Consider the following 11,149-nt stretch of genomic DNA (forward strand, 5'->3'; position numbering starts at 1 on the left):
AGTTTCAATAACAATTGTACATTTCTCGGTTATTCTATTTTGTTAAAATTAGTAGCAACATGCTATCTATTACTATAATTTTAAATTTAATTTTTGTAAATTTGTAATAAAACTAAGCAAATGCAAATTTATCTTTTCAACGCAAAATTACATTTTCCGTTCTACCTGTCTATTTAAAGAAACGTATACAGATATTTAATGAACTTATATAATAATTTTATTATAATTGAGCTTACACAGATGAGTAGCATGAGTTTTATCATTAAATGTAATTTCTTTGCGATTATACAGGATGTTTTCGAAATACATTACCAAACAAAACACGGTTATTGGTGAAGACAATCAGACTCCATTGACAAAAAATACTGTATGTAAAAGTCTTTTCGTTTTTGAGATAAAATTAATCAAAAATTTGGTCAAAATTTCCAGTTTGCCACTGAATTAAAGATTATAATCTTGATTGGGTAGGAACAAACCAAGGTTTGTTGTTTTAAATGGATATTTGCATCAGTGTTGTTCAGTGGCAAAAAAAGATCTTTTTTAATCGTTAGAAAAAAATTAAAAAACAGTCAATTTGATTTCTTAATGCTGCCAAAAGCCATGTTTAATTTTTGGTAGTGAATTTCAAAAACATCCTGTATTTATTTTAAAGCTACTTTTTAATTGCACTGCGCTCGTAAGAATAATAATTTATAAGTTTTTATAGTTGGTTTCTTTTATGTATAAGTTATTATGTCTTAACAGACAACTATAATTTATTAACAAAGTGACTAATTATGTACCTATTTTACATTATTTATATTTCTTTTATAAGTCTATTTAGCAACATCCTCAAACTCCTCCGAGTTGTTATGCAACCAATAAAACACACCACACAGATAAAATCGTGATTTTGGCTGTGTATTAGGTAGTCGACAAATACGGAGATTTTATCTTGCTCTTATCGTTTTAATATGCAAAAAATGTCTGCAAACTACCTAAAATGATGACGTGACCTAAAAGGTAACATATCTAATCAAGGAAAATAATAACGCATTACGTGCGTATTTACCAGGTATAAAAACTGAAAATGTTATCTTTTAGCCATGAACTGAAAAACTGCAAACCGAATATCGTCTATAAAATGAGTAAAATAAAATTGAACAAAATGAGAAAACTTTATTAAATCTACATTCAGAATACAGTAGGTACGCATAAAAATTATAATACACACTATCAGAACAAGCTTTAACTTAAGAAAGCAATTAATATCTAAAACATGATCAAAAGATTGATTTACTACTAAATTATTGATTTGGTATACATTAACATTACACATATTCTGACATTTGTTGAAGGAACAAACATGGACGTCCTAAAAATCAGCAGTTTGACTCGCACTTTTGATTAACCAAACAAATTTGTTATGAAATTACAGATCTGTCTTTATTAGTTATTATTTTATTACTATTAATAAGGCTCAGGGAGTTCCTAATTGCTTTTACAGTCAATCTTACACAAAGTGTGGTTACTTTGAATCACATTTATTTTGACGACACAGTTTACAGTACGAGTGTAATTATCAGGAAACATCAAATATGCTACTTATTAATTGATAATAAAGTTAACCACTCATACCAACAGGTCAAAGGAAATGTCATAGGCCGAAATGTGACTTCAACTTTTGGTTTCTACAGTATTTTACAGAAAAGTAACCCACGGGTTGAAATGAACAGAATACAGAACAAACAAGTCAGTGCAGTTACCGGCTGTATAAACATATGAATTGACAATGCTAGGCCTTATTTCTACATTATTCTAAAAGCTGTGGATTTAAAATATCGTGGGTCACTTTATCACTTATTGCCACTCGTACTCTAAGAGTAGTTCAATCAGTCAATTAGTCCTACAGCTCTATCTAATTGTATGAAATAAATTATTAATGATATCAGATACATGATATTTTATTTTATACATGAGTGAAAAACAGTCGGTTATTCGTATTGTACCTTAGAATTATCTGGATAGTCCTCCCAGTCATGATAAAACTCCAACAACATGCGTAAAAATAACATTAAAATTGCTCCAAACGTTTGGCCATCATAAAATGTGCAAAATTCTGGACGATCCAAATACTCTAGTCAAGTCAAGTAAGCACGAAAACGTAGAAATCGAGAAGTCTAAACAAATTATATCTAAAGAACACCATCACTAGCACTCTAGTCCCAAGCACTATCTTCTTCCTCGTCGTCGTCTGCGAACTCATTATAGTTGGGACTACTGTGCCCCATTTGACGGGATTTCTTCAGTGCTAATTGCGCTAGTTCTTCCGGGGTACGCTCCTTACGAAATTCGTAAACCAAAGGAAAAATGTATTCGATGGCGGCTTGTACGTCTGCCACACTCGGGGCTGCAAAAAATAATCACATAACATTATTATTGGCATGTCGAAATTCCGCGATTACTGTACAAATTCCCACGAAATTGAGAATATCTCTTTCGTAGTTGCGGACTCAAATGCATCTAGATTGCCTCAATTTCCTCAATTTCAACAATTCGTTACACAAAATCCCACTTTTAATGCAACAACAAACAAAAATTTGTTTATACTAATACATAATAAAACGGATCAACAACTAGTGCTAATTTCACAACAATCTTATATTTCTCAAGGTATGTTAATATTATTTTAATATATAAATCTTTGTTCACCTGTGTGGAACACTTATTTAATTCATCATTTTTCCGGATTAAACGATATGTACACTCCAAACTGATGGGTAAATCCGCGAACGCTAATGACGCATTCGATAAACTTGAAAGCACAACTACTAAATTAGATTAGTTTGTCGAATTAATGACTATTTTCACAAAGGATCGATAAAAAAGGGACCTGACTCATTAAAACTGGAGAACCCAAAATATCAAATTAACGGACTGGTATTGAATTCAGGAAAAACTCTAATCATATGCAGTCTCAAGGTGATCCTGGCCGGGAATTTTTTGTTTAGAAATGTTGGTCAACAACATGTTGAAGCACCACTGATATATTCATTTTGTGGAAACTTAAAATGGCTGCTGGTTCGACAATGTACAAACAAAAAAAAACATAAAATGTTTATTATCCAAAAAAATTGTTTAACCTGTACGGTCAACCATTTGTACGAGGAAAATTTTAACAATTTGTGTAAACAATGATTAATTTTTTTGTTTATTACACATACTCATTTATTTATCACTTAAACTTGACCTGTAGTTTTTTATTATCAAATTTACTTATTCATTCAATCTTGGTTGCATTTTTGTTAATCTCCTTGGTAAAGCTAGTCGCAATTCGGAGGTTTCACTGTAAAAAGCAGGTGTCTTTCTTTACGTTATAATTGTATTCACGGGTCGTTTGTATGAATCAGAGTTCATGTAATATTTCCTACGAACACGTGTATCACAGAATAACAAATCGATAACCAAATCCTTTGCACTGCAATGTGTTACAAAGATGACTCAAAAGCTATCTCTTATCAACATACGTGGTGGCAATTTATAATTTTGCTTGGTAAAGTAGCCAAATAAAGGAGCCCTATTCTTCGAATTTAGGAGGAATTCTAAAGAGATCAAAGAAATAACTGATTCTGCTCTATCCACGTTGTTCAATCAATACCGGTTCTACATTACTCTTCTATTTTCGAAGACTTCACTGAACACCTATTACATACAGGAGCTTTGATAACAAAGCCTTTGACGTTTCAAGTTCATAATGGGGTTCGTGTGTTGATGGCCAATTACCTTATGTTGAGCACACTAATTACTCTAGACTTAGGTTTGTAATGAACTACAAAACCTTACTTCATGCGAGTAATATTTTAATCATGCGAGATCAATTTTTTGAAGAGAATCTCAAATTGTAGAAAAGACTTCTACTTGGTAATGAATATTGATTTCGCTTTAATGCAACGAGGTGGAAACTAGAGATTTTCCCTGAAAAGTCTTCCACTCTATCACGAATAAATGGAAAGACAATGATGTTTACTTTGGTACTAAATTTTCGTCAATTAGAACACTTCTGTGATTTCACCTTGAGTCATGTCTCGGGTATTCAACGAGAAAGAAAATAACTGAAATGCACATAATCAAAACGTGTCGATCCGTTATCACTTGAAAGATTCTTCCTGAAATGATAATCCAGTCGAACAAAAACACGCTGACATAATTGTTTTAACGAGTTTTTTCCTAGTTTCAAGTCCAATTGACTAGAATTGACGATGTCACAGTCTAAACTGCGGTTATGACCTCAGGATATAAAATTTTCAATTAATTTATTGGTAAAATTCGGTAAAGTTTGGGTCACAGCGGACTCTCAGAATTTCAGTGACGTTATATGTAATTTGTTTTTGATTCATCCTCCACCCAACGGTGTTTTTGGTTTTACGTGTCAAAACAAGAATGTTATAGTTTTTAAGAACCCCATTATGGTGATGTTAATGCAGATTAATACATATTAAATAACACCTAATGTTTATTACATGATTAACAAACTTAGGCCAAGACATTTCAAAAAAAGTATTTAACAGTTACGAAAAAGAACAACAAAACTGTTCTAATTGTGCATCGCCATTTGCTAGTTTTCATACTCATTACAAATACAATTGAAAACATTTTGGGTCAAGGTTGGGTTTGATTTACTTATCAAGTTTTAAGCAGCCCTATAAAAAAGTAATGGATTTAGATGTGGCAATTCTCCTGGTCATCTAAATTTAGTCAGTTTTAGTTAAAAATACACAAAATTTAAGATTATAGTAACATTTAGTTATGTGACTGTGAATCAGTTGTTTGTTGGTGCACAAAGAAATGTTTTGACAAGTTGTCTTTTAACTTGATTACAACAATTTTTGAACTGTCGTTTTTCAATCTTTATGACTTGTAATGAACAGAAAAATCAACGTATGTACATTCAAACTTTGGTATCGAATTGTTTACATTGTTTACTCGGAAAATATTACTTTGAACAACAATTATATGCTTCCCGTTCACCTTCACGGGCTGAGGTGATATGGTGGAGTGTCATTAGGGTAAGAAGGAAGTCAACATCTTCATAATTCTGATACAGTAATGGCCAAAAAATGTTGGTCATCAAATTAGATATCAAGAAAATCGAAGTATAATCCAATCACAAAGAACTATGACATACATTGATCATAAACGACTTCATTTTTTACCACGTGTTATATAACTAATTATTGATGATTATGCTTAGTATAGCCCTATGAAACATTACGCAATCTAACACAATGGATGAATACTGCCTAATTTGAATCTAATGGCATTAAATGACAAAAACACTAGAGTCCAAGTGATGCTAACCATACTATTTTATTGATTACTTTTAAGAAACATGTGGAAACATAAAAACTATCAATAATTTATGAACTGACGTGGCCTCAACCTCAAAGTTTACATAAATAGGTTTTATCGCGTCCGTCAAATAAATACCGCAATTAGACATGTATATGTAATAATAAGAATTACCTGTAACAGTAACGCTGCCTGTTGAGAATATCTTTAAAGTGGCTTTGGGATTTGTTAGTTTGTACGTCACGCCAGGATGCAATTCAGGTTCATAACTGCAAATAAAAACCTTAGAAAAAAACCTAAGAACGGTAAGAATCCTTACTCTGCCTCTTTATGCCTCTCTGAGAACGAATTGATCTTGATAGCAAAAGGCATAGAACACGTGCCCAGAACATTGACTACCCTATAGTTGTTAAACCGCACCTTAAACCCTAGTTTTTGCAAGCATCGTGCAAACCTCCGCGCCGCGATTTTCGCTTGAACCTCGCTGGTGGCGCCGGTGCACGTGATCTTCCCCGAAGACCAAATACTAGCTGTCGTGTAGGGCCGTCGCAGTTTCATCGTTATCTTGCCATTTTCTTTGCGGTATTCCACGTTGATACCGTTCAAAGCGATCTCACGTAAGTTCAAGTGGCACCGAACACTGAAACTGCACACCACGTTGTTTATCATGATGTCTATCTCGGGCTCTTCGGCCGCACTGTCACTGGGCACAAGAGAAGGTTCCTCGACTGGGGCACATACTTCTTCACACACTTGATCTACATTGCCGTAGCCATTGAGGGGTTGGTGGACTAGTCCGTTGCCGTTTGAGAGTCCTTTTAGGCTGTTTTTCTGGACAGCCGTGGCCATCATACTGGCCCTTCGATGACTCCTGAAACAACAGTTTTTCAGAGACCGTTTACCTTACCCGCATCGTGTGCTAGTGAACCCCAATTCAAAGATTTATTGCTTCCCTAGTTTGTTAATAAGGACAAAGTGCTAAATTAATTACTTGCATGTCATGCAACAAAAATATCTGACAGAACGAGGGGTGTTCCCTGTGTGTTTCTAGAACAACGAAAACATGCTCTCCTGACTTTGGTGTCGTGTAACCCACGAAAAAGCAGTGAAAAACTACAAGATTCATCAAAATGCACCACGAGTTTGCATCTTGGAACACACAGGAAGGAAGTCCTTAAATGTACAATTTGTCTAAATTCTACAAACGACTGAATTCACGCTTATCTTACCTATAAACACTTTGTATAAGTTATACAAGTTTTAAATTTCGACGATTTGGTCCCTTTTGCACGATTTTTGACGTAAATCTTATTTAATGAAATTCTTGCCATTGTGCGAAGCCATGATACACTCACTACAGACAAAATCGCACTGACGGGAACGGCGCTGCTAGTTTTTAACTTTCAGACAAACTCGTTTTATTATCACAAGAGGGCGCTGAAATTATTTAAATTTAATAACTTAATTAATTAAAACAAACACTCTGTAAATTTTAAAAACTTTCAACAAGTCCTAATAATAAAAAGGAATAAAGAATTATGTTTGTTTTAATTTTATTTCAGCACAATACAAAAAAAATATTACAGGTAAAAAAATCAATTTTTACAAAAAGGTGTGCGTCTCGGCTATGTCAATCACCTCAAATTTAAAAATAAAGGCGGTAACTCAAAAAATTAGATAAAGGTGTAATTCTTTGTGTACAGTTCCACGAGACTGATGGATTGTAAAGATAACCGTTTAAAAAAGCAGGCCGATTTTTATACGTTAACTGATTAGTTAAAAGTAGTAATTCATTATGTTAAACGAGTCTCGCCCTTTTGTTGATTTTGTGCCATCATCGGTTTTATTTTTGGTTTTACATAAACGCGTTATCAGCTTAGCAATGTTATTAACAATTTATGGCATAAATGCAAGTTGCGCAATTTCAATTTTTCTATAACTATTTTAAAACCATATAAATATCTGGTAAACGTACCTATGTATTTACTTTTGAAATACTATAAGCACCCAAAAACCCCCACAGAGGAACATCTTATTCTCTCCGGGGGTGTGAATATAATCTTGCACAATTTGTTTCATCGACTTGAGTCATATGGCAATTAAATTATGCATCTGTTACACAGCCTGTGTTGTTGACAGAATGTCTCGTACAGTTGTAAGCACTGAATTTCGGGGATTGATGCAGTCCTTTTGGCTACTATTACCTTTTGTCATTTTTTTCAAAATTATTCTAAAAGACAAAGACAATATTGATAATAAATTTTAAACAATGACATTTTTTTTAATATTTCACAATTTTCTAGTGAGTTTGGAATACATAGTTGGTAACACACACCACAACTTGACTCAATTTTTCGAAAACAATAATTCGAAGGTGGCTATGTCAATCCTAGAGAGTGCGTTTTTTTGAAGTGGCGTGTTTATATTTAATTTTCGGAAATTAATGTTTGTGATGCCGTTTGATCAAAATTCACCGGAAAACCCTTCAGGACTAGAAACTAGTGCTAATTTGCTTTCGTTTGATGTACCGGCACAGAATTTTTAGCAACTTTATCGAAAATTTACTATAACCTTATTATTTTCGGTTTGAGGGGTTTATCGGCGAAATTCAATCAATTATGAGTGGAAAAACAAACAGTGATTGGAGTTTTCTACGAAACTGTTTTTATTTCTCTATTGCATCTTGAGCGTTTTTGGTAGTGACGTCAGAATCCACCAATCAGAACTTTTGAAAAGACAGTCATAGCGTGCTGTGGGAATTCCAGAAAGGTTCTTGGTCGGGAGGAATCAGCAAAATATTTGGATAAAGGGGTAAGTACCTAATAGTTTGAGCATTACATTTTTTGAACTGAAATACTTTGGAATACAGGCCAATCGGCTTTCTAGCAATACATTTTTTCTGACTAGTCAAAATTAGCAAATACTTGATTATGAATTCACCCGTAAAATCTACCAAAATTTGCTATTTCAGCATGTCTGATATTTTTCCTACACTTGAATGATCACGAAGTGCAAATTCTACTTTATATAAGAGAGTGCTGAACCCTTACGATACCTAAACACCGTACTAAATGCACCTGATGCCGACTTGAACCGTTACGACACGATTCGTTAAATTTCTATTTTTTGTTATAATCTTTTTGTTCTTAAACAATCGTTTTATCAAAGAGCATACATAATGTTAGCAATTATAACTGATAAAAAAATTTAATTGCATTGTAGTGTTGCAACAACAACCCTTTTATAAAAAGATTCCTAGGTGAAGAGCTATTTTAAGCTCTATTGTGCATTATAAAAATCAATAAATCTAGGGAAACATAGCAACGTAACTTTACAATATTTGCGTTAACAAATATAACACATTCTTTTGAGGCGGGAGAATTTAACAGCTTGGGTCTGTTACGGAGACTGATTCTCTTTTTTAAATGAGATAATATACTAATCGGTTTCATAGAAAAAGCAGTATACACAACACTTGCATTTTGCTTTAGGCATCACTACGGTATTAGTAACCATAAATAAATAGAATGGCAGTTGTCACTTAATGACATGAGCACTTTCGTAACGACAGCAGTACTTCTACAAATTTTTTATTTTACTGTTTCGTTCTGTAAAAACCAAGAAGATTTAACACTAGGTACGCCTTACCAATTTCATCTCAAAATTCAAACCTGAAAATTTTAGACTTGAGTCATGATTGTCAAAAAAATTACTCCACAAGCGTTCATCTGCCTTTTGGAGCCGGAATAACAGACGCGCGAGTTCTTACATTACGTTCCATTAGTACATTAGAACGGTCTTGTTCTATCTTAGTTTCAGGTCCACCTTTTCACCAATGTCAAGATAAATGCATGACGGTGTTTGTTATAGAGCTTTTCAGTTACGAAGCATTCAGTGCTATGAATGGGGGGCTAACTTTCGTGAGCTTTGATTTCTTGCGTCATAAATCTAAAGCGAGTTTTTAGAATTCTGATCGGGGTAAAATTGAAACTATTGGTGCATTCGACTCGGGGAAAATACCACAGTATCAATTGACGACATATCTGGTGTTCAATGAAACGACTGTTATCGATATTAATTTTACCAATTTTTCTGGAACGATCAAAATTACGGCCACATCTGCCAGAAGTGCGTTGATTTTCTCCAATTGTTTTTCCTAAGTGTCCATTACAGGTGTCAGCGACTACGGAAACTGCACTTCAACCGAAGTCTATTGCATTTTCGATGGTCATGTGTTCTGTATCAACAAACTTCTAGAATGTGACGGAAATTTAAATTGCGGCACTCCGAATCGTTATGACGAGTACTACTGCCATTGTAATACCCATCCCGAATCTTTCAAGTATCTCAGTTTTCGTTTTTAGACAATTACGATCCTGATAACTTGTTATTCTCAATCATATACGGCACATTTTTGATAGCGGTACTTCTCTTTTTCTTCGTGCAGCTTTTACGACTGTACATACCAACGGTGGCCAAACATTTCTTCGTCTTTACTGAAGACCAGGATTACAACTTCGTGCTAACTTCTCAGATGTTGCCACCAATCAAAATCTATAAAGACTCCGATGAAAGTGAAACAGAAAGAATTGCAAGATCTACAGAAATACATGTTTATTAAGAATGTGTGTTCATAAGTTCATAGAGTTCTTGACCACTTAATCAACGAAAATCTGAAATTATAACTTTTAGCGCTAATTTTGATTTTATTGCTAATTACCTCCGCGTCCATGGTGTGAAATAATTAATTTCCATTTAAGCGATGAACTAGATCCGCTCACTTCTCCGATTTCACCTCTGCCAAATGCGTTCAGGTACAATTCAGGAGAAGGGGACTTTGTCTTTCTTTCATGATAGTAATGGTCATTGTTATGGAGAAACTACAAGGAAAATCACCAAGTGATTGTGGAATCACGAAGAAATCAAACTTACCACACTATCAGCTCGTGGATCACCTGCTGCTACTAAAGACTTTTCACAGCTAATTTCGTACCGCAAGAAGATCGCAGAGTTGTCTTGAAAGCATGGAGTGTCTTCGGAAGAATTCTTGAAGATAAGCTCCAACTTCTTCTTAGTCATGGAATTATCACCAATGGCGTCTTCAGTACAACTATCAGTTTTGTTATCTTGCCGATTGAACTGATTCATTTTCTGACAAATATCAGCGAGACTATCGTGCGCGGTACAGTTAGTAGGAGCACTTCTGCATTTGGTCGGAAAGTCCGCACGTGCCCTTGGAAGTGGTGTTTTCCTTCGAGGGGAGTGGGTGGTGTCCAAAAACACGGTCTCAACACTACTGCTGGAAAAACACACGTTTAGATCGTCGTTGTTTTGGGGTATAGGTCTGGTTTGGTTGTTGACTGCTTCTGCGTTTTCGTTCAAAATTTGGTTTCTTTTTATCGCCAAGTACTTGCCAAGAATTGTCTTTACCAACTGATCCTTTTTTATTCTGTCGATTTCTTTATTAGGATCGATGGCTGGTGGTTTAATAGGTTTTTCGATTTTTTCAATGAAAGCTTTCGAGATGTAGGCATTTTTCGGAGAGATTTGGTCTAATTCTAGTTCCGGTCTTAAAAGACCAAAGGAAGAGGAGGAGGAATGTATAAACCGTTCATGTGTTGTGGTCAATTTTGGCGAGGGTCGACAGAAGTTTCTTTCAGCGACGTCGTCTTCAGTTTCTGTATTTTTTAAAATGCATTGGATGCATTGGTGGAGGACACCGGGTTTAGTTTTGGGCTTATTTTTATGTTTTACTTTTCTTCGGTCCATTTCATGTTCAATTTTGAAACAGATTTTTCGGACAACTGATTTTTGTCAGTAG

The 11,149-nt window shown here is 34.5% G+C and overlaps 3 protein-coding genes across 4 annotated transcripts; 1 reads left to right on the top strand and 2 right to left on the bottom strand.

Annotated features, from left to right (window-relative positions):
* Positions 1 to 1,138: 1,138 nt before the first annotated feature.
* Trf2 (TATA box binding protein-related factor 2) lies at positions 1,139 to 6,698 on the bottom strand. Of its 2 annotated transcripts, none has more exons than XM_088036745.1 (4): positions 6,558 to 6,698; positions 5,648 to 6,199; positions 5,503 to 5,597; positions 1,139 to 2,389 (listed from the first exon to the last, which is right to left on the bottom strand). In XM_088036745.1, exons 2-4 carry the CDS (start codon positions 6,178 to 6,180, stop codon positions 2,199 to 2,201), a joined length of 819 nt encoding a protein of 272 aa, XP_087892871.1. In that variant the 5' UTR covers positions 6,181 to 6,199; positions 6,558 to 6,698; the 3' UTR covers positions 1,139 to 2,198. The 2 variants fall into 2 exon arrangements, with proteins under 2 accessions (XP_087892871.1, XP_087892870.1); XM_088036744.1 differs by lacking the exon at positions 6,558 to 6,698 and adding an exon at positions 6,320 to 6,383.
* Positions 6,699 to 8,877: 2,179 nt separating this feature from the next.
* Positions 8,878 to 9,990, top strand: LOC148175147 (uncharacterized). Its single transcript, XM_088036952.1, has 6 exons — positions 8,878 to 8,965; positions 9,013 to 9,248; positions 9,294 to 9,456; positions 9,502 to 9,645; positions 9,693 to 9,902; positions 9,974 to 9,990. The coding sequence occupies exons 1-6, from the start codon at positions 8,878 to 8,880 to the stop codon at positions 9,988 to 9,990; spliced, it is 858 nt and encodes a 285-aa protein (XP_087893078.1).
* Positions 9,991 to 11,097, bottom strand: LOC148175148 (uncharacterized). Its single transcript, XM_088036953.1, has 3 exons — positions 10,261 to 11,097; positions 10,049 to 10,208; positions 9,991 to 10,001 (listed from the first exon to the last, which is right to left on the bottom strand). Exons 1-3 carry the CDS (start codon positions 11,095 to 11,097, stop codon positions 9,991 to 9,993), a joined length of 1,008 nt encoding a protein of 335 aa, XP_087893079.1.
* Positions 11,098 to 11,149: the final 52 nt, after the last annotated feature.

The sequence above is a fragment of the Gnatocerus cornutus genome, chromosome 5 (assembly GCF_029298725.1).
Source record: "Gnatocerus cornutus isolate USDA-ARS CGAHR chromosome 5, icGnaCorn1.1, whole genome shotgun sequence".
Lineage (NCBI taxonomy): Eukaryota > Metazoa > Arthropoda > Insecta > Coleoptera > Tenebrionidae > Gnatocerus > Gnatocerus cornutus.

Coding starts and splice junctions, on each gene's coding strand:
- LOC148175147 (XM_088036952.1), top strand. CDS start 8,878: ATGAGCACTTTCGTAACGACAGCAGTACTTCTACAAATTTTTTATTTT. Junction 9,249..9,293: donor TGAATGGGGGGCTAACTTTC/GTGAGCTTTGAT, acceptor GCGAGTTTTTAG/AATTCTGATCGGGGTAAAAT. Junction 9,457..9,501: donor TACGGCCACATCTGCCAGAA/GTGCGTTGATTT, acceptor TGTCCATTACAG/GTGTCAGCGACTACGGAAAC.
- LOC148175148 (XM_088036953.1), bottom strand. CDS start 11,097: ATGGACCGAAGAAAAGTAAAACATAAAAATAAGCCCAAAACTAAACCC. Junction 10,209..10,260: donor ATCCACGAGCTGATAGTGTG/GTAAGTTTGATT, acceptor TTTTCCTTGTAG/TTTCTCCATAACAATGACCA.
- Trf2 (XM_088036744.1), bottom strand. Junction 5,598..5,647: donor GAGAGGCATAAAGAGGCAGA/GTAAGGATTCTT, acceptor TTTTATTTGCAG/TTATGAACCTGAATTGCATC. Junction 2,390..5,502: donor AGGCAGCGTTACTGTTACAG/GTAATTCTTATT, acceptor TATTTTTTGCAG/CCCCGAGTGTGGCAGACGTA.